Source organism: Schistocerca cancellata, chromosome 9, assembly GCF_023864275.1.
Source record: "Schistocerca cancellata isolate TAMUIC-IGC-003103 chromosome 9, iqSchCanc2.1, whole genome shotgun sequence".
Lineage (NCBI taxonomy): Eukaryota > Metazoa > Arthropoda > Insecta > Orthoptera > Acrididae > Schistocerca > Schistocerca cancellata.
This window is the reverse complement of record NC_064634.1, coordinates 216,043,382-216,070,546: the sequence shown is the minus strand read 5'-3', so window position 1 is coordinate 216,070,546 and position 27,165 is coordinate 216,043,382. Positions and strand designations below refer to the sequence as shown.

The 27,165-nt window shown below is 44.6% G+C and overlaps 1 protein-coding gene across 1 annotated transcript; it reads right to left on the bottom strand.

The window, feature by feature from the left end:
• Positions 1 to 113: 113 nt before the first annotated feature.
• On the bottom strand, positions 114 to 26,157 carry LOC126100857 (uncharacterized). Its single transcript, XM_049911525.1, has 3 exons — positions 26,070 to 26,157; positions 5,429 to 5,550; positions 114 to 1,032 (listed from the first exon to the last, which is right to left on the bottom strand). The coding sequence occupies exons 1-3, from the start codon at positions 26,082 to 26,084 to the stop codon at positions 831 to 833; spliced, it is 339 nt and encodes a 112-aa protein (XP_049767482.1). The 5' UTR covers positions 26,085 to 26,157; the 3' UTR covers positions 114 to 830.
• Positions 26,158 to 27,165: the final 1,008 nt, after the last annotated feature.

Below are 27,165 nucleotides of genomic sequence, written 5' to 3'. Positions count from 1 at the left end.
AATATTTCCATTCACTACTCCCAAGATTCACTGTTACATGGATGCATGTTAGCATCTGCATCTGATGCACAAGAAATCCAGTGATGACAACGCGACACCTATGGAAGAGACGAGGTAAGCATACATCTCCCCAATCAGGCTACCAGAGCATCTGGAGAAAATACTGGTGTGTTTTGGAAAATTGGAAATTTGTAGTAAGGCCTATGGGACCAAACAGGGGAGGTCATCGGTCCCCAGGGTTACGCACTACTTAATCTAACTTAAACTACATTACGCTAAGGACAACACACACACCCATGCCCGAGGAAGGACTCGAACCTCCGACGGGGTAGCCCCACGAACCGTGACAAGATGCCCTAGACCGCACGGCTATGGTGTGTTTTCTCTCGAAGTACTCAACGTATCTCTCCACAAGCAACGATTCTCAAAGAACATCATGCGATGTTAACGTGTCCCACGCCTTAGAGTGTCACGGCTGGAGCATTCCATATCTGTCCTAACAGGTTAATTAATTACGGAAGGGTCGGAACGCTGTAGTGTCTTGAAACACTAGCAACGAATGAATGAATGAATAAGTGGCAATATTTCTATAGATAAAGAAGGAGACCACAGAATGCTTCACCCACACAGCAGTTAAACAAAGCCACAGCTGTTAATATTCGCTGTTTATTCATATAGTACTACGTACTAACTGTGAGTTGAGGGTTTCTGTTAATTTCTTAGCGCAGGAGTATTGCACTAGACTATTCTGCAGCTTTTATCCAGTGACCTCTTACGTCAGGCTGCCTGACGCGTCCCTGAGTAATGTTTCTGCAGCGATGGCCCAGCGGTCATTTTCCGACCAGCGTGAGTGCTGCGTTCGTGCCCAGGCCAAACCCCGCCAACGTTCTGTAGCCCTCTCTGTCGGCAACGTAGTGCACCACATGGACCGACCCTGCCGGGTCTTTCCACTTGTAGGAACCGCTCACCACCAGCGCTCCGTCTTCCACTGCCCCACTCTCATCTCGCCTGCTACCGTCACTCAGAGTGAAGCTGAAAATTAAACAAGTTCACTTATTAAGCCAAGCAAAATAAAGGAATAACCTAGTTGCATAGGAAGATTTAACAAGCACTTTAACAATACAGGCAGATGCATATAGAGAGTATGTCATAATGAAACAGGCAACTCAAGATAATGCAGGAATAAGTTTGGAACATGTTCTCTCGTTCTACATCTTTAGATAAATATAATACAGAGACCACTGAAAACATATCTATTATCGCGAACCATTGTGCCATATCTTTCGAGAGCCTGAATAAAAATATGTGACCAAACATCAAGTTAGTAACACTACCGACCCACATGGTGTGACACGGCCTAGAATAATTGTGTACTCATATGTCGAACTACCACGTGCACTCGACCAGTTGCAGTCTAATTACAAATATTTGGAAGGGATGGAATATCTAATCATTCGTACGCTAAAGAGCCAAAGAAACTGGTACACCTGCCTAATATGGTGGAGGACCCCTGCGAGCACGCAGAAGTGCCACATCAAGACATGGCATGGACTCGACTAAAGCCTCGAGGCAACTGACTCCATGAATCCTGCAAGGCTGTCCGTAAATCCGTCAGAGTACCTGAGGATGGAAATCTCTTCTGAACAGCATGTTGCAAGGTATCCCAGATATGCTAAATAATGTTCATGTCGGGGGAGTCTGGCGGCCAGTGGAAGTGTAGGATCTCAGAAGAGTGTTCCCGGACTACTCTGTAGCAATTCTGGACGTGTGGAGTGTCGCATTGCCATACTGGAATTGCCCAAGTCCATCTGAATACACAATGGACGTGAACAGATGCAGGTGATCAGACAGGATGCTTGCGTACGTGTTGTAAGTAGGATGTTTATGTTTTCTTATTGGCAACGTTACGTAGCGCTCTGTATGAAAATCACTGGCTGTGCTCTGTGCAGTCTGTGGCTAGTTTGCATTGCTGTCTGCCATTGTAGTGTTGGGCAGTTGGATGTTAACAGCGCGTAGCGTTGCGCAGTTGGAGGTGGGCCGCCAGCAGTGTAGGATGTGGGGAGAGAAATGGCGGAGTTTTGAAATTTGTAAAACTGGATGTCATGAACTGCTATATATATTATGACTTTTGATGACTATTAAGGTAAATACATTGTTTGTTCTCTATTAAAATCTTTCATTTGCTAACGATGCCTATCAGTAGTTAGTGCCTTCCGTAGTTTGAATCTTTTATTTAGCTGGCAGTAGTGGCGCTCGCTGTGTTGCAGTAGTTCGAGTAACCAAGATTTTTGTGAGGTAAGTGATTTGTGAAACGTATAGGTTAATGTTAGTCAGGGCCATTCTTTCGCAGGGATTTTTGAAAGTCAGATTGCGTTGGCTAAAAATATTGTGTGTCAGTTTAAGCACAGTCATGTACAATTTTTCTAAGGGGACGTTTCAGTGTCACATGTCAGAGTCGTATCTAGATGCAGCGTGGGTCCCATATCACTCCAACAGCACACGCCCCACAGCTTGAAAAGTCCCCTGATGACATGCAGCGACCGTGGGTTCATGAGGTTGTCTCCATACCTGTACATGTCGATCCGCTCGATTCAATCTCAAACTCATTTAAATCTTGATAACCTGCCTTTGTAGCAGCAGTAATCTATCTAACAACTGCGTCAGACACTTGTCTAACTAGACTTTGCCAATCGCAGCGCCCTATTTTGTCTGTTTACGTATCTCTGCATTTGAATACGCATGCCTATACCAGTTTCTTTCGCACTTCAGTGTACATTCCTACTTTAAGCATTTTTAAGTTTTCTGATATTATGTTGTAGAAATTTGGTGAGGCAGAAGTAAAAGCATGGTAGCCTGCATGAAAGTTTGTAGTAAATGTGCGGAATACGAGAACTCAGTTCGAAGAAAATCCGATAGCGCACTCGGAGAAAAAGTGGATGAGAGAACATGGTGAACAATGCATAATTTGCTGAAACTGACCATGAAAATCGCTGTGAAAAACCGGAGAAATAACGCTGTCTATTTGCCCGTCTGCTCTTTATGGAGTTTTCTGGTTGTTGAGGCTCCTGAGAGGGAGCTCCCTGTGGAGGGAAAGTACTCGACAGGTCTAGTAATGTGATGACAGTGAAACAGTAGCTCAATAAGTGATCTCAGCAGACTGTGCTAGAAGATAAGATTTATTCCAATTTCTGTATAAGCATGTTGTTACGCAGGCAATGATAGTGCATCTTATCATGGCGCCCGCGGTGTCCTAGCAGCAAACTCCAGCCCTGGAGGTCTTTGATTCATTCCGGATAGTGGTGGTGATGTGCCCCTCGTTCCATTTCGTTCATGATGGCCCTAGGTCCAGACAGCCAGCTATCAGATATGTACAGGGATCTTTTCCGGAAGTAGAATGCGACCCGTGGCCTATTAGTGGCTTCTAGTCGTCGACTGCAATCTTAACATAAGTACGCCTTCCCTCACGTTCTCGAGCTCCTGCACATCTGCAATACGAACTGTACATGCCGGCTGCTATCACAGCCGACCAACAGGCAACAGCAGGAAAGCCGATAAACTCGCACACTAAAGCTCAAATACACAGTCTACAGTGCGCTTCACTGTGCATCCGGTGTATGACCTATTCGACACTAGCCGACGATCGTCTGAATTGTTAGAGGTATGCTGATTCTGGTCGAGAAGCGGACGCCGGTACCCGGCTGCAGCCGCCAAATAACAATACCTCTCAACGTCAGAGGTTTCCGTCTGCATGATACCCACCACTAACTTGTCTAGCCATTGCATGATCTGTGCAGATAGCAAGCAATCCGTTGCTAGACTTATTACCCAACACGACTATCGCAAAGCTCTTTTTTTCCCTTGCCTCTTACCATGCCACTCCCCCCCCCCCCCCCCCAAATGGTTCAAATGGCTCTGACCACTATGGAACCTAATCTGAGGTCATCAGTAGCCCCAACTTAGAACTACTTAAACCTAATTAACCTAAGGACAACACACACATCCATGCCTGAGGCAGGATTCGATCCTGCAACCGTAGCGGTCGTGCGGTTCCAGACTGTAGCGCCTAGAACCGCTCGGCCACTCCGACAGCCCCTCCCCCCGCCCCCCTCCCCGATATCCTTCAAACCGCTATCCTTCGATCAAATTTCGACCCAATATATCTCGAGGTGAACGCTTGTTAATCGTTAATCATAACCAGATGCATGCAGACCTCACAATACCCACATCCTGCGAACGCCTCACTTAGTGAACACTAACCCCTACGCAAATATGGCAGTAGACCTCTTGTATTGATCATCGTGTCGGTGGGGGCGTGTAAGGCTGTAAGTGAGTAGCCTTTACTTGTGTGTGTGTGTTACCGGAAATACAAACCTGGGAATGTGAACTGTCAACCTAAATGTGCTACTGAGCTCAAAACCACTTCACTTACGAGAAACAAAAAAGAATCCTGTGTGTGTGAACACCGATCTCATTCATAAGCAAGGAAATAAGTAAACCATTAATTTCACACACAGTGGACTTGGCCAGTGCGAACTGTTTTAAAATTCGTAACTGCATAGAGAAAACTGTAATGTTTACCTGCATAAGAATATAACCTGAAACACACGAAAATTTTTACGCTGAGATATGACCCTAGTAAAATAAAAAAAAACTGACTGAAACTACATTGCGAAAAGGGAAGGAAACAATCACATAATATGAATCTCACCTGCCAAATGAAGTACTGCCAGAAACAGCAACACGGCAATACTCCGGAGCAGATAAAGTAATACTGCTAAAAACTAGCTACAGTGGACCCAGGGAAACTGGGTTCATAGTGACTCAAACTTAGTACTGAAATTTCAGTTAGGAAGGAACTTATCAAAGAAAACAATTACTTTTCTTTACAAATACTAACACATCCAATAACATCATAAAAGAGTCATCTTACAGGGGTTCAACCCTCCATTCTCATGAAGTCGAACATCAGGCTCCTGTCACATCCGAACGCCCCTCAGACGTGGATATTGCACAATGCCATCAGCCGGCCTCATGAAAATACACAATGAGGATCCCTCAAGATTCTTTCGGGGTCTGATAACACTATCTCACACGAGTATGAGGCTTCTCCATGTCGTTCAGAGTGATCTTCAATATCCGACTCTGCACACGCCTGATAATAACACTTAACACAAACAACACTAAGCCACTCTGGTCAACGTTCTACCCGTCACAGAAATTTCGAATCTCTCAAATGGTATCTACGTGTATGAAGTTACATTGACTTCCGAACATTTGCTTAAGTTATTTTAGCAGGCAGTGTATTTCAGAGAGACTATCCAGTCTGCTCACAGGAATTGGGTGTGGCAAAAAGAGGGTAATATTCTGACGAAGTATCTTCGACCAAGCTCTATACAGCCTACGTATTTCACTATGCATGTGAAACTACCTCCAGTGCCAGGGACCGATGCCATTGAAGTTGTTGAACTGTTCCAAAATGGTAGCTTGTTGAGAACTAATCTGTTGTGGTGCCGACATGACAGTATGAAGCATTATAGTAACCAGGAACAGCTGAAACAAAACAAATAAAACCACATCTTAGTAATCAGTGGTAAATGTTTAATGCATGAAAGCATGGTACTTGTTTTACTCATATCTCGTAGTTCTACAATAGACCGAGAAATGACAGCTCTATCCAAAATTTCAGATTCTCGCTAAGGCTGTCGCCACATGGCACCAATTAGCTAACGCTGACGTGGCGCTCTTTGATTTTAGCGACGTCACTTCCTGCTATTTGACATCGAGGAGCCATTTCGTCACGTGAAACGCAAACAAAATTTCGTCAAAGTGCCACGTGAATTAGGACCAATAGGAAGCAAGAACGGTCACTATGTCACAAGCAGAAAGCAAGACGCAATGCTGTATTTTTCGTATTCGGTAGAGGTTATACCTTGTAACCTGAGAATATGAAGTGTGCTGTTTCTATTTCCCAGCATATTTAATGTTTCTAGAATGAATCGTTATTGGAACGGTACTATTTATTGCAACAAGCGTCGTATTGGTGGATAAAGAATTTCCTTAGTTATTTTCGCGTTATAGGTCGCGTGTTAAGAGAGTAAGTGGTTTTAAAGGCACCAGCTCATTGAAGAATCATGAACACGTGTCGTTCTTGTTAGGATTTCTTACAGTTAAGTGCCAATTAATAACAATGTAACATGAAATACGCACAGAGCATCAGCGTAGCGTATTTGGCTGAGGCATCACATTATGGATCCGACGGTGGATCAGAGGAGGGTACGCATCGTGCTATATACATTCCTTTTCTCTTCACCTTCGTGTTTCCTAAAAGCTTGTGAGACTTTCCTATGAAATTAATAGAAATAATTTTGTAGTATTTGGTGTTATGCAAACACGTGCATTTTGTGTAAGGATTAAGTTTGTTCAGTTTGGCGAACTTCTATAAGCTGATGTCCTTAGTGGGTGGACATGTATTTTTCGTTTATGTCTTATTACAGGTTCACGGATACTGAATATTCTATTTGTGCTTACTACAGATAGAACAGCATGACTTGCAATCGGTTAAGGAAGGAAATGTGCGTTTTAATGGAGCTAACGTAAGACTTCTAGGCGCGTCCATTTTCGTGAACAAACTGTATGATTTTCTTTTATTTATTGTGTTTCAGTGCCCCATATGGGGAGGGCTGACAGTAGCATAAGCGCCGCTCTTCAGCCGAGAGACAGACAGTAAGTACAAAACATGGAGAAATTTAAAACAACATGAAGGACGAAATACGGCGAAACAGACACATAAAAGGGGAAACATAATGAAAGATAGCGTAAAAAGGGGTGAGTGTAAAAATAGCGATAAGAATCTAAAAACTGAACACAAAAAATCACACACTGTGATGTGTAAAAGAAACACGAGGCGTAGTACGGTCAGAGCATAAAAGTAGCGATGGGCGGCTTAGCACGTAACAATCACTGACAGCAACACTATGTACAAGTCCAGCACACGATTAAAATCGCAGCTCTTAACATCATGGGAGAACATCACCAAACACAATACTGACTTAGAACACCGACGACGATGTACAAACTCAGAGGATCTGCCAGAGGGTGGAGGGGAATAAGAAGGGAAGAAAGGGGGAAGGGGCGGTGCTAGAGGTGAGGGAGAGGGGGAAGACGGGCGGGGGCCGCACCAAAGGGGGCTGGGGAGGGAAGGGCGTGGGAGGGAAATAGTTGAGGAGGGGGTGGAGAGATTCAGGGGAGGAAGGAGGAAAATCCGCTCTGGGAGAAGGAGGGGAGAGGTTCAAATGGCTCTGAGCACTATGGGACTTAACTGCTGATGTCATCAGTCCCCTAGAACTTAGAAGTACTTAAACCTAACTAACCTAAGGACATCACACACATCCATGCCCCAAGCAGGATTCGAGCCTGCGACCGTAGCGGTCGCGCGGCTCCAGTCTGTAGCGCCTAGAACCGCTCGGCCACTCCGGCCGGCGGAGTTGAGGCTCTGGGGAGGGGCTCTGGGGAGGGGCGACGGGAACAAGGCGAGCTACTGTTGGTAAGAAGGAACTGTTTGATTTTAAAAGACCAATATAGCTGACAACTGTACCGAGCGAGGTGGCGCAGTGGTTAGACACTGGACTTGCATTCGGGAGGACGACGGTTCAATCCCGCGTCCGGCCATCCTGATTTAGGTTTTCCGTGATTTCCCTAAATCACTCCAGGCAAATGCCGGAATGGTTCCTCTGAAAGGGCTCGGCCGACTTCCTTCCCTAATCCGATGAGACCGATGACCACGCTGTCTGTTCTCCTTCCCCAAACCAACCAACCAACAACTGCTGCTGGAGAACACTGAGAGCACAATGGAAATTTTAAATTTGTGGTAAGTACTAAGGAACCAAAATGCTGAGGTCTTCAGTCGCTAACCTTATACACTATTGAATCTAACTTAAACTAAAGTATGCTAACGAGAACAGACACACCCATGTCCGAGGGAGGACTCGAACCTCCGACGGGGGGAGCTACACGAACCGTGACACGGCGCCTCTGACCGCACATCTAACTCCGAGAGCACAATGTCACATTGATTCTTTCACTGGTACAGAGGAGCTCTTCACATTCTGTGCTGAGCTCTCTCTTGTTATGGCTTCACTGCTCGCCGAATGCTGGTGCCTGATTTGAGGGACAGTATCTAGCCTTTATAATACACTTATCATCAGATTTTTCGAAAACTATGAAGTGAAAAAGGGCAGATGTTCGCACATCTTAATGTTTCATAGAGGACTAAATTTCTTACCGTTGTATGCCATATTTACTATGCAGCATCATATAAAGTAAAACAGGGCGCAAAATTTTAAGTATTTCACAGAGGTAAAAACCCATTGCATATAGTGTACTTTGCATATAGTTAACTTCAGCCCAGATATTGCAGGAAATTAAATGTAGATAAGATATCGGAATTTCGTTAACAATTTAGAGCAGAAGAGTATCTTTTTTTATTCTCCAGCTATTGGATCTCCAACGTACGCACCTATTCACGTCCTTGCACACCGCGAATTATGTGGTCATAAAAAATCAACATATCTCATAAACAACTGTAAATATGGGTATGATTTTTTTAAATGACAGCATGCAATGGGGCACTTGTGTTTTATGTTAAGTTCTCGAAGCTTTTTTAGTGACCGAAATATGGAAGTAACTTGTCCGCAGCAGCGAGAGGTCGGCTGCTCAGGATGCATTTAGATTTCAATAGCAACACAGGAAAACCCAATCAGGGTGCGCCACACCTCCGTAATACGTAGGATACGGCGTATCAGTACGCGTATACACTCTCACAGCGGCGAAAGGGTAAACCAGCCAGTGCCGCGTGACGACGGCGCTGTGTGTGTCCAGTGACGTTGGATATCCAGCCTGCGTGCACATCGACGGTAGCTGCCTCGTCCCATGTGCCGACGGCTTAATAGCAGCTTTGCGTGATATGGCAATTAAACACGGTGAAGCGTCGAAAGCATGGAAGCCATTAGTGGTAACATATGTGGTGCTCTTATCAGGAAAAGGCTTTTCAGGGACGATGTGAAAAAATTAGTGGATGATGTGGATAACTAAGACTCAGGTAAAGATCCTGAATATGTTTTTGAGCAAAATGCGCATGAAAAGTTGCTGCCTATCAGGTAAATGTGAGAGAAGAAAACAATATTAAGTTGTGTACGTTGCCACGGTTTACGTGAAATTCCGGGACAGCGTGATGGCACATATATTAAGGTCCTTCATTAACGGGATTTTTCACTCTGTAGCGGAATGTGCACTGATACGAAATCTCCTAATGGTTTAAAACTGTGTGCTGGGTTAGGACTCGAACCCGGGAACTTTGAATTTCACAGGCCTAGCAGCTGAGCTACGTGAGCACGACTAAACGGATCATCCAGTACCTTATCTCCTTTCGTTCGAATACTCACAGAACTGCTCCTGCATAAATTGCAGGATTAGCACTCCTAGACGAAGGGATACTGCGGAGGCATGGCTTAGCCACAGCCTGGTGGTTTGTTTCCAAAATTAAATTTTCACTCTGTAGCCAATTGAGCGATGATATGAAGCTTCTTAGCAGATCAGAACTGTGTGCAGAACTCGAACCCCTGAAATTTGGAAGGTACGAGATAAGATTTGTGAAATTTGGAAGGTAACAGATATGGTTCTTATGGAATTTATGAACCTTTTATCCTTCAGATGTGAGACCTTTGCTCTCATGACAACATTGGGGTGACGATGCCCTCAGATGGGTAAGCGATTTTATGTTTTACACCAAATAATGAAATTTAAATGTTCCGAAACCAGTAACAAAAACTCTTCGAAACAATGAGTGTCGTTTATTTACGAGCAAATGTTAACGATACTTTACAGTGTTATAAGAACTACTATTTGCCAAAAAGGAAGATAAACATTCATGAATAATTTAATTGTAGCTCAACGTGGCTAAATTGAATATATCTTGTTAGTAAATTAAATACGAAACAATACAAATCTTTCCGCGATGCTAATCGTCTTCTCCAGTACTAACAGTCTTTGGTAATTGCATTACAGTACTGGTCATCCAAAAGTATAGAATAAGGCTGCAGAAAGTGAAAGGTAAAGCTCATTTTCAGCTGATGCTAAAAATGCAACAACAAGGATGAAATGAGAGAGGCTTCGTGAATTGACGTTTGATCTACTCACAACAGAGAACTGCGACGAGATAATAATGACTATGTAATAATAATGATTATTACTACCTAATATTAATCGTTTGGCAGTTACACAAGACTCAAGACTTTAGAAATACGAATAAAGTATTTGAGACGACTGATTGTACAAGGCACTATGAACACGCTACGAAGTAAAAACGTATCCGTTTGTGCACTCTATTAGAAAACAACAGCACATTTCTTATCGCAGATGTTCATTGTGTTACTAAAAAACTTCACTTAAAAGTATTGAAAACTTAATAAACTACTCGTACTTTGTAAAGTATTCATTTCACAGCAGTGTTTTAGTTATTGTCACCAACTTTCCTCATGCTATTTACCAAACAACTGACCTGCACTCTCGCAGATCGTACATCGTTGCCCCTTTGAGCATCTGAATGCTGTCTTTTGCATGCTCACAAAAAATTTTCGCCTTTGCAAATACATTGACTGTCTTTAAAATTCACAAAGCCGTAATACCAGCGTTACATTGCATAATAAACATGAGGAAAGATTACCGCATGCAGTTTATCGTTCCGCGATGTTGCTTCCACGACTGTAATGCGAGTATGTAAAAGCTGTATTGAGGAGAAAACCCAGTCAACATAATGCAGGAAAAACAACGACCCAAAACGACTACCACCGTAAACGGCATACGTGTTGCTTTCTCGGTCGTACACATTCGTGCAGACGTGTCACATACGTTAAAATACGGCGTAAGCTTGTTTGCACGAAGTTAAAAATCTGCACGGCCAGAACGACGAAGGCTGGAGCACTAGGGGACGTCACCGTGAAGACTATTGTTGCGGCCCCTACTGGGGTGACTGTAGAGAGAAACACGGAACGACAATGGTGCTCGCAAAGACAATATTAGACGCAGGTGTGGTAACACGCTTTCTTCAGACGAACCTCAGCACTGCTTACAGCATGACGGTAAACATGCCAGACTAGGAGAACGCATGTCAGCAGATTGCATTTGTGTTCGTCCAATTGTTCAAAATGGTTCAAATGGCTCTCAGCACTATAGGACATCTGAGGTCATCAGTCCCATAGACTTAGAACTACTTAAACCTAACTAACCTAGGGATATCACACACATCCATGACCGAGGCAGGATTCGAACCCGCGACAGTAGCAGCAGAGCGATTCCGGACTGAAGCGCCTAGAACCGCTTGGCCTCAGCGGCCGGCGTCGATTTGTTAAGGACCCAGGCCTGAAGGTAGGATGCACAACATCCCCGATTCGCACAACCAGTGACCGGTAGTTTGACCAGTAGGTGTGTTAAGGGCGGGGGGTATGCTGAATCTACAACATATTCATTGCACAATCCCTCAACACAGTAACTCAAGTTTCCACATTGCCCGTGTTCTCTCAACCTACCTGTGAACAGAAGGTCTTCGAGGTTTGCCCTGGCCGGCACATTCTTCACATATCTTACCTGCAGAAAACTCCTCACCACGGGCTGGCGAGAGATTAACATGTCACAGCTCACCAGTCTCCACAGATGACATACCCACATTTGTCATCGGCGCTCAGTTGGGCTCGATGGTTCAAAATGGCTCTGAGCACTATGGGACTTAACATCTGAAATCATCAGTCCGCTTGAACGTAGAACTACTTAAGCCTAACTAACTTAAGGACATCACACACATCCATGCCCGAGGCAGGATTCCAACCTGCGACCGTAGCGGTCGCGCGGTTCCAGACTGAAGCGCCTAGAACCGCTCGGCCACTCCGGGCGGCTGGGCTCGATGCCCACTCAGGTTAGAGAGTGTGTTGCTGCCAGAGCCGGAAGGTCTATGGGTTAAATTTTGTTCCGTTAATGCTTCCAAATCCTCCACAAATATAATATATTTTTCCTAGTATACTGAATACACATAATAAGCAATATTTCACTATTTGCTACCCTCCCTAGTATTGCGATTTTAAAAGCCAATCGTGTACATTCGTGGTACGTTCTCCAGAGTCTTGTAATTTCTAGCACCCACATGAGTCTGCAAGCAGATTTCACTTCAAAAGGAACTGGAAGAATATCGAACAACTGCGAAACTTGATCACCTGGGCATTTGAAGCTGATAACAACAAACTCTGTCAAAGCTGACTGCTCTTTAGTCACTGATTAATAATGCTTGATTTCTGATTTCCGAGAGCCAGTGATTCGACCAGGCTTTAAGAGCTGTAGTTTCGTAAGTAATTAATGCTCTCTACCAACTAGTTTACTGAATCTGGTGACTTTTAATTACTTTATTTACGACATCCAAGAGGTAGTAATTCACCCACACATTTTCCTTTCTAGTTTCACAAGAAATCTTCCATGTCCAACAAACGTGCTGAATTTTAGTTTGGATTAGTTGTTTGCTTATTCTACGAATCATACACTGAGGAGCCAAAACACTATGACCGCCACGTAGAGTGAAGTTGCATACCATCTGGTTGCGTTGTAGCGGGCTACAAGAGCTGTAGTTTCGTAAGTAATTAATGCTCTCTACCAACTAGTTTACTGAATCTGGTGACTTTTAATTACTTTATTTACGACATCCAAGAGGTAGTAATTCACCCACACATTTTCCTTTCTAGTTTCACAAGAAATCTTCCATGTCCAACAAACGTGCTGAATTTTAGTTTGGATTAGTTGTTTGCTTATTCTACGAATCATACACTGAAGAGCCAAAACACTATGACCGCCACGTAGAGTGAAGTTGCATACCATCTGGTTGCGTTGTAGCGGGCTACGCCTTGAAGGAGGTACAAGGTGACTTTAATAATGTAGTTTCAGAACGCGGTATAAAGGGAATCAGTGCTCAGAATGACGTTAAATTTGAACGAAATATTATCTAAGGACAAGGAAACGCTCTGAACAGAAACAACTAACGAAAATTTTACCACAAGATGGTACTGTAAGCTGCAGTCTATGCAAAGCAAACGGCGCGATCTACACGACTGCTCCTGAGTTTGGGTCTGAGACGGTCGGCATGACGGTCTGAACGCAGGATCGCGCGCTGCATGGTGAAGCTTTTTTACATGAACGGTGACTGTGCGCCAGCAGCTCTGCAGAAGTTCTGGAAGCTTAAGTATTCGATAAGAGGTTCTTTTGAAGTGCAATGTGGTAGAGGGACGAAAACAATCGATGCGATGTCAGTAGAAGATGTGGCCACAGCACTGTAGGAGGGGCCGAGCGGTGGTGTGCTAACGTGCAGTGCACGGGGATTTGCCCGAAATTTGTACATTCCTGTGAGCACAGCGCATAAGATTCTACGAAACATCCTGCACTGCTATCCATACAAAATTACCGTCATGGTCAGCTGGCAGTAAGACAAACGTTCACCTCAGAATTCCGTGCTTGCATGGAAGTGGACAATGAATAGCCACAGAACATTCTCTAGACAGTCGGAACCCGTTTCCATCTCCAGGGACATGTCAGTATACAAAATTGCGGAATGTGGACAACGGAAAATCCGCTCGCACATCATCCGGTACGGATTTGCCCTGAAAAGGTGACTGTGTGGTGCGGGTCCCCGGCATCGTTTATCTTAAGGCCATATTTTGTCAAGGAGATAGGTCCTTTGGGTGGATGTGTGGGTAGGGCCATTTCTATTCAGGACGCTCTCCTCTGCACATTGCATACCCAGTGAAGCAGCTCCTGCAGAGGTATTTTGGAAATGATAAAATTATCAGCCGTCATTTCCCTACAGCCTGACCGTCCACATCACCTGGTCTTAATCCGTGTCACTTCTGGCTGTGGGATTATCTGAAAGATAAACGTACCTGAACTGAAGGCTCATATTGCGCAACGCATCCTGAACGCCTCCCTTGAGATACTCAGATCTGTTGTCGCACATGCTCTTTCTCGATTTCAAACTGTGACAGAAAACGGGGGACAGCAATAGAAGTTGAACATATCAAATCTGACACAATTTTATGCAGCCGACGTGGCTATACTTACATTCTGTAATTAAGTTAACGAACGTTTGCTGGACTTCAGCCTATAACAATGTTTAACATTTCAAAATGTCATTTTTGCTTTTTATGCGTTTTTAGCCTCATGACAATTTAAACCCGATCTTTCCCAGCCATATTTGTACCGCCTTGTCCTGTAGATGGTCTTATCTAAGTATCAGTGCGCAACTATTGAATGTCAAACTTGATACATCATTCACATTTCACAGTACGGTTGGTTTAATGCCCAACTCGCACCGTAGGCGTCGTATTGCGATTCACCTGTCATTTGTACCGGAACTCATTTTCGTTATGACGGTTACAGTGCCAACTAGTGGGATATTTTCGTTACCTTTCTTGTTGCCATAGTGTTTCCTCCTTCTTCGATAATTTTCAGTTTAAATATGACGTCTATCTGAGTAGTAGTTTGTTTTTTCAACGTTTAGAAATTGGAATGGTTCAAATCGTTCAAATGGCTCTGAGCACTATGGGACTTAACTTCTGAGATTATCAGTCCCCTAGAACGTAGAACTACTTGAACCTAGCTAACCTAAGGACATCACACACATCCATGCCCGAGGCAGGATTCGAACCTGCGACTGTAGCGGTCACGCGGTTCCAGACTGTAGCGCCTAGAACCGCTCGGCCTCCCCGTCCGGCTTAGAAATTGGAACTTTAATTATAATTACCTAGTACACATCCTGAACAGAGACAAGTGAGGAGTCATTCTATCGAGGATACGAGCCGCAGATGGGGAAGTTCACTGACATACGTGACTTTAACATGGGTCTCATGGGTAAGGGCAAGGAATGGCCGTCAGGAACGGCAGATCGCTTTCTTGCGCGCTATCGGTGTGAGCAGCTTGGGAAAATGATTGATGGGCGATTAAACGATAAGTTGGCAAGGCAGAACTTGGAGATCGAATGCTTGTCCTCTGCGTATAGCAGGATGAGCGGCGATCTGTGGCAGATATGACGATGGAGCACAGTGTTGACGCACACAAATGTGTTCCAGAGCAAACGTCTAGTGCACAATGTAGAACTCTGAATTTGACATTCGACCACGTCTAGGCTTTTCCATGTTGATCCAACGATGTCCACATTTACAATTTCAGTTCGCATGAGATCCTCGAGATTGTACCGTAGTTCAACGGAAACGCGTCAACTGGTCTGACGAACTACGTTTCCAGTTACTTCAGGTTTGTTGTGTGTGCTCTTATATCGACATGCAGGGGAACAGGTGCCCGAAACATGCACTGCGCCACAAAGAAGCGGATGGATGGGAGCAGTTTAATGTTGTTGGGGGTATTCACCTGGGATTCCGTTGGGCCTGTGGTAGTAATAGAAGGCACTACGGCAGCTGTGGACTACTTCATGATTACAGTGGATCAGCTGCATTTATTCACTGTTAATGCCTTCCTCGATGGCGATGGTATGACCTAGTGGGATACCTACCGTGCTACACCGGTTTTTGAGGAGCATTATAGTGAATTGAATAGAGTCCTTGGCAAAGAAATTCTCACCGTATGAAGCGGTTGGAACTCTCCTGGGACTTTAAGGCCACAAGCTCTGCGCACTAAAGGTACGGACCTGTAATAAACGACAATTGCCTTATGTGCCCATAGACATCTCGTGCCATACACTCCAGAAATTTACGAAGCAGTGGTGGCCGGTTACCAGAGGCTAATGTGCTACGGCACACTGTAAATATCTTACTAAAATAACGCCATTTCAGTTCCAACGCGAACCAGAAATTCAAAAGACTACTGGCCGCTACATTACAGCACATTGGTGCTATTTCGCATGAGCCGCCACTGCTACCAAGCACTTACTGTATCCATGCCACACAGAGTGACCGCTGTATTGCTCTGCGGAGGTGGACCAGCAACATATTGAGCACATCGTCAACATGTATTAGCAACGTGTGTCTACGCTGTAGGACACGTATTTATTTCTACAAATATATAGAATTTTCTCAGTGGAAATGAGGCAAGATAAAGACATATTACGTAATTATTATTACATTAATCTTAAACTAAATTTAAATTTAATAATTGTGGTGATTCATAATGTAGTATTGGAATAACAGGAGTTGTCAATGAAAATTTAATTGCATTTGTTTTCAGCTTAGTTGAGTACCTCTGGATGGTGTTCAGCTGTTTGTGGCCGCTGCTATTGTTTCCATAATGTAGTCACTTTCTTAAGATAAATCATCGTAAGACAGTAAATAGACCGCGAGTCTGTTGTTAGCATACCTTGTCTGCGTGGAATTCCAAATGACATTAAAGTAGAGCAATATGCCAAGTTATGTTTTCCTCGTCGAAATGACCGCCAAATTAAATTATTATCAACGTCAGCACCATATATATGTATATATATATATATATATATATATACACTCCTGGAAATTGAAATAAGAACACCGTGAATTCATTGTCCCAGGAAGGGGAAACTTTATTGACACATTCCTGGGGTCAGATACATCACATGATCACACTGACAGAACCACAGGCACATAGACACAGGCAACAGAGCATGCACAATGTCGGCACTAGTACAGTGTATATCCACCTTTCGCAGCAATGCAGGCTGCTATTCTCCCATGGAGACGATCGTAGAGATGCTGGATGTAGTCCTGTGGAACGGCTTGCCATGCCATTTCCACCTGGCGCCTCAGTTGGACCAGCGTTCGTGCTGGACGTGCAGACCGCGTGAGACGACGCTTCATCCAGTCCCAAACATGCTCAATGGGGGACGGATCCGGAGATCTTGCTGGCCAGGGTAGTTGACTTACACCTTCTAGAGCACGTTGGGTGGCACGGGATACATGCGGACGTGCATTGTCCTGTTGGAACAGCAAGTTCTCTTGCCGGTCTAGGAATGGTAGAACGATGGGTTCGATGACGGTTTGGATGTACCGTGCACTATTCAGTGTCCCCTCGACGATCACCAGTGGTGTACGGCCAGTGTACGAGATCACTCCCCACACCATGATGCCGGGTGTTGGCCCTGTGTGCCTCGGTCGTATGCAGTCCTGATTGTGGCGCTCACCTGCACGGCGCCAAACACGCATACGACCACCATTGGCACCAAGGCAGAAGCGACTCTCATCGCTGAAGACGACACGTCTCTATTCGTCCCTCCATTCACGCCTGTCGCGACACCACTGGAGGCGGGCTGCACGATGTTGGGGCGTGAGCGGAAGACGGCCTAACGGTGTGCGGGACCGTAGCCCAGCTTCATGGAGACGGTTGCGAATGGTCCTCGCCGATACCCCAGGAGCAACAGTGTCCCTAATTTGCTGGTAAGTGGCGGTGCGGTCCCCTACGGCACTGCGTAGGATCCTACGGTCTTGGCGTGCATTCGTGCGTCGCTGCGGTCCGGTCCCAGGTCGACGGGCACGTGCACCTTCCGCCGACCACTGGCGACAACATCGATGTACTGTGGAGACCTCACGCCCCACGTGTTGAGCAATTCGGCGGTACGTCCACCCGGCCTCCCGCATGCCCACTATACGCCCTCGCTCAAAGTCCGTCAACTGCACATACGGTTCACGTCCACGCTGTCGCGGCATGCTACCAGTGTTAAAGACTGCGATGGAGCTCCGTATGCCACGGCAAACTGGCTGACACTGACGGCGGCGGTGCACAAATGCTGCGCAGCTAGCGCCATTCGACGACCAACACCGCGGTTCCTGGTGTGTCCGCTGTGCCGTGCGTGTGATCATTGCTTGTACAGCCCTCTCGCAGTGTCCGGAGCAAGTATGGTGGGTCTGACCCACCGGTGTCAATGTGTTCTTTTTTCCATTTCCAGGAGTATATATATATATATATATATATATATATTCACTAGCTTTTCAGAAGCGCTTGCTAGAATTCTTCATTTCAGAAATGAACTGCTTTCTGTTCGTCGGTTCTGATGTGTATGACACACATACATTTCTAACAATTTGAAACCAATGTCATAGTCACAGGGAAATTCTTTAGCTTCGTGTTACATCCAGATCGAGCACAAAAAATTATCACCCCATTAATTCATATGTAAGAATATACTTTACCAAGTTTAGTGACATGACTATCAAAGTGCTATCTGAAACACTGAGAAGTAGAATTCTTATTGAGACTACCAGTAATAAATCGCAAGACGACCACGTTAAACGTTTTTCGTGAAGTAGGTAGATATCGAAGAACCACCCAGCAGATTAATCGACTTTTCCTGATTTCGGTTTACTGGCCGCTGAACGTGCACAACACATTTCTGGGTTCTCGAGTCAGAAGTCTCTGTATGCTGTTATTTTGTACGATATATCGCTATCAAAGCGCTTGTTATTCCCAACCGTCGCATTGAAACCTTGTATGTACTGAACTGAGCTGTAAGGTTATCGATAGGCTTATTCACCCTCGCAGTGCTGCTATTTTCCAATTTGGGTTAACGCCTCGTGTCACACACAATTTTAGGTGGGTCGTCATCCTTGGTGTCTCTCATGAGCCATTAGTGAGTCTCCTAAGAATGTACTATAATGCCAAAAGTAATCAAACATCAGCACATATTTCCTTTTATCTGCTGATGAGGTACTGCAGTGAGAAGCACACAGATGTTGGTCACAAATCGTGTAGTATTCCCCTTACGTGAATTGCGACGCGTGGTTCGGTGATGGAATGGATAAATGTCATACTGAAATTAAAAGAGCTCATATCCTCACTTCCTAACTGATTCTGGATGTTTTTCTTTCACATGTAAATTCATAATCCCGGAAAAAGCATAGCACATGTGAAAATTTCCGAGTGGCACTGTTGTTAGGAATCCAGGCGCAATATTAGGTTCCCCGATAACTGAGAAAGTCAGTTCGAAGATAGGAGGAGGCATACGGTGATCTGTCTCCAATCACTGTTCAAGCGAACGTATGGACTTAACTTTAGTGAATACATCGTCTTATACAAAATGGTGGGATTTTCGAAAACCAAAGACATATGAAAATGTACAATGTGCAAAACTACTATACGGAAAGGCACAAGACCTATCGAACAGGAATCTCATATACTTAAACGCTTGAGTCCTTCCGTTAGCCCGTTTGCAAAAAAGAGAACATTAACATGGTTCATTTGTAATTACTCCTGCACCTACACACCTACATAACCCGCGAGGTGGGGGAGGGTTCCCTGTGACAGTAATATGGTCGTTTCCTTTTCCGCTCCACTCGCAGATAGAGGAAGGGAAAATCTAATGTCTATATGTCTCCGAATCATCAACAATTTCTTGTATCTTACCCTCGTGTTCCTTACACAAAATGTATGTTGATGGCATTAGGATCGTTCTGCCGTCAGCTTCAAATTCCGGTTCTCTAAATTTCCTCAATAGTGTCCCTCCAAAATAACGTCGCCTTTCTACCAGGGATTCCTGTTTGGAATAGAGATCGAGATGGCGCAGTGGTTAGCACACTGGACTCACATTCGCGAGGACGAGGTTCATACTCGCGTTCGACCATCCATAATTAGGTTTTCCGTGATTTCCCTAAATCGCAGAAGTCAAATGCCGGAATAGTTCGTTTGGAAGGGTACGGCCGATTTCCTTCCCCATGCTTGATACAATCAGGGCTTATGCTCCGTCTCTAATGATCTCGTTCTCGACGGGATGTTAACCTTAATCTTCCCTTCCTTCCCATTTCAGTTCTCGAAGTATCTCTGTAACACTTGAGTGTTGTTCGTATCTACCGGAAACGAAACTAGCAGCCCGCCTCTGAATTGATTCGATGTCTTCCTGGAATCTGACCTCGTGCAGATCCCTAACATTCGAGCAGCGCTCAAGAGTAGCGTCATATATGAGGTCTCATTTACAGACGAATCACCCTTTCCTAAAAGTCTCCCAATAAACCTAAATCGGCCATTCGCCTCCCCTACCACAATCCTGACATTTACGTTCCATTTCATATCGCTTTGCAACGTTGCGCCCAGATATTTAAACAACGTGACTGTATCAGTCAGGACACTAGTAATTCGACACTACACACTGTATTCGAACATTACGGGCTTGTTTCCTTACTCATACGCATTAACTTGCGTTTTTCTACATTTAGACCTAGCTCTCATTCATTACACCAACCAGAAGTTTTGTCTTTCTCGTATCATTCTACAGTCACTCACCTTCGACACCTTCCAGTACTTCACAAAATATCATCAGAAAACAACCGATGATTGCTGTCCATCCCGTCCGGCAGGTGATTTATGTGTACAGAAAATAGCAGCGGTCCTGTCACACTTCACTGGGATACTCCTGACGATATTCTTGTCTTTGATGAACGCCCGCCATCGACGACAATCCTACGGGTTCCTTCACTTCGAGCTACCTTCCATAACAGCCCACCGTGCGGTACCGTCTCAAAAATTTTCCAGGAATATGAGAATATGGAATCTGTTTGTCTCCATATCAAATGTAATACCAAAGAATGAAGTAACAGGTAAAGATGTCCAGGACTTCCTAAGGAAATAATGGTGTAAAATACTAACAAATTCGATACTCGGAACAAAATGCAAGCCATGCATACACGCATCACGAACGAAGACAAGGTAGTACAGACAATGTTAAGGAACCACGTTTCCACTAATTTATAAAATATGGGATTTTCACATTTAGTACATACACAAAGTTCACGCAGCCGCAGAAGTATTTTAGGTTAAGACCTCAAAACGACGAAAATTTGTAATGGGAGTTACACATACGCTAGAATATTCAGTAGTCATTTACATTTTTCTTCCTTGTAATGTTGTGATCAATTGCTTTAAGCTTTTTTTGAAAATGTTTAGTTGTGAAACGTGTTATGAGGACGTTATTTAACATTTCCCTTCATTTTTCCACTTTAAAAGCTTCATTTTAAAGTTTTCCACTTTAAAATGTGTTATTTTATCCTACTGGAAAACAAAATGTGTTAATTTACTGCCTGTGAAGATGAAATTCTGTTTTACTTTAAGACAAAGCTGCAAGTCTAACAAGAAGAAAGGTCGGTTACTTAAGATACCTTACATTTATTCTATGTCCTTTTCTTTATTATTTTCATATCTACAAGAAACACACAATTAACTGAAGAGAGAAATACTGTCGTCACATACTAGAAACTTTCGTTTGGAAAAATTGAGTTAAAAATAATACAGAAGATAGCTCAGTCGGCGAAAGGCAAATGTTCGAGGCTTCTATTTCCGGTCCGTCACACAGTTTCCACTTACCAGGAGGTACACTCCTGGAAATTGAAATAAGAACACCGTGAATTCATTGTCCCAGGAAGGGGAAACTTTATTGACACATTCCTGGGGTCAGATACATCACATGATCACACTGACAGAACCACAGGCACATAGACACAGGCAACAGAGCATGCACAATGTCGGCACTAGTACAGTGTATATCCACCTTTCGCAGCAATGCAGGCTGCTATTCTCCCATGGAGACGATCGTAGAGATGCTGGATGTAGTCCTGTGGAACGGCTTGCCATGCCATTTCCACTTGGCGCCTCAGTTGGACCAGCGTTCGTGCTGGACGTGCAGACCGCGTGAGACGACGTTTCATCCAGTCCCAAACATGCTCAATGGGGGACGGATCCGGAGATCTTGCTGGCCAGGGTAGTAGACTTACACCTTCTAGAGCACGTTGGATGGCACGGGATACATGCGGACGTGCATTGTCCTGTTGGAACAGCAAGTTCCCTTGCCGGTCTAGGAATGGTAGAACGATGGGTTCGATGACGGTTTGGATGTACCGTGCACTATTCAGTGTCCCCTCGACGATCACCAGTGGTGTACGGCCAGTGTAGGAGATCGCTCCCCACACTATGATGCCGGGTGTTGGCCCTGTGTGCCTCGGTCGTATGCAGTCTTGATTGTGGCGCTCACCTGCACGGCGCCAAACACGCATACGACCATCATTGGCACCAAGGCAGAAGCGACTCTCATCGCTGAAGACGACACGTCTCCATTCGTCCCTCCATTCACGCCTGTCGCGACACCACTGGAGGCGGGCTGCACGATGTTGGGGCGTGAGCGGAAGACGGCCTAACGGTGTGCGGGACCGTAGCCCAGCTTCATGGAGACGGTTGCGAATGGTCCTCGCCGATACCCCAGGAGCAACAGTGTCCCTAATTTGCTGGGAAGTGGCGGTGCGGTCTCCTACGGCACTGCGTAGGATCCTACGGTCTTGGCGTGCATCCGTGCGTCGCTGCGGTCCGGTCCCAGGTCGACGGGCACGTGCACCTTCCGCCGACCACTGGCGACAACATCGATGTACTGTGGAGACCTCACGCCCCACATGTTGAGCAATTCGGCGGTACGTCCACCCGGCCTCCCGCATGCCCACTATACGCCCTCGCTCAAAGTCCGTCAACTGCACATACTGTTCACGTCCACGCTGTCACGGCATGCTACCAGTGTTAAAGACTGCGATGGAGCTCCGTATGCCATGGCAAACTGGCTGACACTGACGGCGGCGGTGCATAAATGCTGCGCAGCTAGCGCCATTCGACGGCCAACACCGCGGTTCCTGGTGTGTCCGCTGTGCCGTGCGTGTGATCATTGCTTGTACAGCCCTCTCGCAGTGTCCGGAGCAAGTATGGTGGGTCTGACACACCGGTGTCAATGTGTTCTTTTTTCCATTTCCAGGAGTGTATTATAACCACATTTTTTAAGGAGCATAAGTTGGTTGTACTAGCAAAAAATTATTGAAATGTGTGTGAAATCTTATGGCACTTAACTGCTAAGAACATCAGTCCCTAAGCTTACACACTACTTAACCTAAATTATCTTAAGGACAAACACACACACCCATGCCCGAGAGAGGACTCGATCCTCCGCCGGGACCAGCCGCACAGTCCATGATTGCAGCGCTGAGACCGCTCGGCTAATCCCGCGCGGCGGTTGTACCAGCAGGACCGTATTTTGGACCTATAGGCCTCCCTCGGGTGAACCTGTCGTGAGCTCACTAGCAGGCGAAATTTCGTGATAGCGAACACACAAAGACAACTTTTTAGAGCAATATTAGAAAAAAACGTCTCATACACAGCATTTAAGCTATTTAATTTAATTGCGTCTTATTTGCTAAACAGTTTTCGATGTTTTTAAAGTTGTGAGTATAGAAAGTGAAAAGAACAGGATTTATTAAGGCATTATTTGTGAACGTTTGAACTGCTGCCCGCAACTCGTGTATTACAAAGAAAAAGCAAGTAGTAATTCAAGTTCATGCAAAAATTCCTACTACAGTTTCGAAAATTACATGTCGTAGCTATAAGCAAGCATGCTTGTAAGGCAAATTGAAGATAACAAAAGGAATGTAACAAGTAAGCAAAATTTACTCATCTCTAATTAATCATTAACTAATATTTGATTAAATTATTTCTCAAACAGCAAGCATTAAAGTAAAAGTTTCTAATAGGCTCTTAAGTGTTCTAATATTTGAAGCCTTATTGGAGTGACAGTGACCGTATTTAACAGCATAACAAAACATTCGGTATAGATCGCATCGAATATTCATTGTTGATTTTGGTAACCCGTTTCAGTCAAGAGTGGCCATCATTAGACCAGAGACCCCTTAATGACGTGTGGGGCCGACTCACGGACCTGCAGTACGCACCAAAACCTACCAGCCGAGAATTGCACGATGAACACTTTTTCTGTTAGCGTTACTTAAGTTGATAACAATATTAGTTACGATCAGTACTAATTGTTTTCGTTATAGGCTTCTTTAGTTTGCGCCTCGACTTCATACTAATGAAGACTCTAATAACGTAACATGAAATACCAGAATTTCTTTAACTATTCTTGTAAAACTCCTTTGGATTTTACCAGTTGAATTGTTAAACGTTTTACGGGCGCCACTCGAGTGAGAGCGAAGTTATAGTGCTGAACACCGATCAGTTGTGCACTGAAAGATTCATTCGAATGAGTCCACATAAAATAATTATGTCAACGTATTTAATGATTTGGAAATGGATGAAGATGTAGATGAAGATGAAATGGGAGATAAGATACTGCGTGAAGAGTTTGACAGAGCACTGAAAGACCTGAGTCGAAACAAGGCCCCTGGAGTAGACAACATTCCATTGGAACTACTGACGGCCTTGGGAGAGCCAGTCCTGACAAAACTCTACCATCTGGTGAGCAAGATGTATGACACAGGCGAAATACCCTCAGACTTCAAGAAGAATATAATAATTCCAATCCCAAAGAAGGCAGGTGTTGACAGATGTGAAAATTACCAAACAATCAGTTTAATAAGCCACAGCTGCAAAATACTAACACGAATTCTTTACAGACGAATGGAAAAACTAGTAGAAGCCGACCTCGGGGAAGATCAGTTTGGATTCCGTAGAAATACTGGAACACGTGTGGCAATACTGACCTTACGACTTATCTTAGAAGAAAGATTAAGGAAAGGCAAACCTACGTTTCTAGCATTTGTAGACTTAGAGAAAGCTTTTGACACTGTTGACTGGAATACTCTCTTTTAAATTCTAAAGGTGGCAGGGGTAAAATACAGGGAGCAAAAGGCTATTTACAATTTGTACAGAAACCAGATGGCAGTTATAAGAGTCGAGGGACATGAAAGGGAAGCAGTGGTTGGGAAGGGAGTAAGACAGGGCTGTAGCCTCTCCCCAATGTTATTCAATCTGTATATTGAGCAAGCAGTAAAGGACACAAAAGAAAAATTCGGAGTAGGTATTAAAATCCATGGAGAAGAAATAAAAACTTTGAGGTTCGCCGATGACATTGTAATTCTGTCAGAGACAGCAAAGGACTTGGAAGAGCAGTTGAACGGAATGGATGGTGTCTTGAAGGGAGGATATAAGATGAACATCAACAAAAGCAAAACGAGGATAATGGAATGTAATCGAATTAAGTCGGGTGATGTTGAGGGTATTAGAGTAGGAAATGAGACACTTAAAGTAGTAAAGGAGTTTTGCTATTTGGGGAGCAAAATAACTGATGATGGTCGAAGTAGAGAGGATATAAAATGTAGACTGGCAAGGAAAGCGTTTCTGAAGAAGAGAAATTTTATAACATCGAGTATAGATTTAAGTGTCAGGAAGTCATTTCTGAAAGTATTTGTATGGAGTGTAGCCATGTATGGAAGTGAAACATGGACGGTAAATAGTTTGGACAAGAAGAGAATAGAAGCTTTTGAAATGTGGTGCTACAGAAGAATGCTGAAGATTAGATGGGTAGATCACATAACTAATGAGGAAGTATTAAATGGGATTGGGGAGAAGAGAAGTTTGTGGCACAACTTGACCAGGAGAAGGGATCGGTTGGTAGGAGATGTTCTGAGGCATCAAGGGATCACCAATTTAGTATTGGAGGGCAGCGTGGAGGGTAAAAATCGTAGGGGGAGACCAAGAGATGAATACACTAAACAGATTCAGAAGGATGTAGGTTGCAGTAGGTACTGGGAGATGAAGAAGCTTGCACAGGACACAGTGGCATGGAGAGCTGCATCAAACCAGTCTCAGGACTGAAGACCACAACAACAACAATTTAATGATTACAATGGGCCCTTCACTACAATATTAAAACAAAGAATCTATTAATTTTACATTTTTGTGCTGGCTACTTCTGTATCCGAATGATTAGTGTCGCTGCCTCCGGTACGGAAGGACTCGGATTCGATTCCCGCTAACTACTGACATTTCTTTGAGGTAGGAACCTCTGTAATGGAATCTACTAAGTCCCGTGATACTAAATGTGGAACTGCTTGAATGAAGAAGCAGGGGCATCATCAGGACACATTTACTGGCTATAACTGTTGGAGAGCCTGGCGACATTTTGATCACATGTCCCACGATCATACATTGCTCCTGGCAGTACCTTACAGGCAGCAGCCGAAATATCCTGAGAGTATGCGCGAGATTACCTGTGAAAAAAAAAAAAAAAACTGGAAGCAGAGGAGAAAGCTTACCGCTGCAGTGCTCATTATCCGTGCTACGTTGCAGGACGTGTCGACGAGTGTAAGGCAGTTACTGGTATGAGCAGCACCGGTGCACGGGGCTTCTTTTATTGGGTCCCTCTGTGAAGGTTTTCATGACGCAGCTCTGTTGTAGACGAAACACCGCTGCTGCTTCTCGAAACTGCGGTTTTGGCGGACGAATTCACTGTGCAGATGGGCCAGGAGAGAGATGCGGACGTACCCAAGGTCACAGTTCTGGGCGGTGTTGCGTTGTATGCATGGGAGGTAAGCTCAGGAGAGATCTCAGAACAGTAGAACAGTATTGTGTCAGCTGCGATATTTTATTTGTAAGTACGAGTGCCAATGTGAAAATAGTCAGATGCCTGCGTTGTAGTTTTCAGTCCGAAGACTTGTTTAGCTTGCATATCGTGTGCAACCCTCTTCTTATCTGCGTGATTAATGCAGCTTGCATCCATGTGAACCGTCTTACCGTACCGTGGTCAAGCCTTGGTTTTCACATGGACCTATTACACTCCACACTTCGTTCCACTGCCAATCTGACGATTCCCTCATCTCTCAAAATTTGTGGTATCAACCAATCCCTTCACCTGCTTTACTTATGCAATAAAATCGCAGTGTAGTCTGATGCTGTTTGTAATTCCTGTGTGATGGTCTGGATACATGTCCGCCTATTACACATTACGACTCCCTTCAACCGTTGGCGGTCTCTGTCAGTCAACAGACGAGCCGGCCGTTGTGACCGAGCGGTTCTAGGCGCTTCAGTCCGGAACCGCGCTGCTGCTAAGATCGCAGGTTAGAATCCTGCCTCGGGCATGGATGTGTGTGATGACCTTCGGTTAGTTAGGTTTAAGTAGTTCTAAGTCTAGGGGACTGATGACCGCAGATGTTAAGTCTCATAGTGCTTGGAGCCAGTTTTCAACAGACGAGGTCAACCTCTATGCTTTTGTGCTGTACTTGCCCCTTTCGTTTCCACTTCACTATCACATCGGAAACACTGCACCTAGGGATGTTTCGGAGTGTGGAAATTTCGCGTACAGACGTGTGACACAAGTGACACCCAATCACCTGACCACGTTCGAAGTCCGCT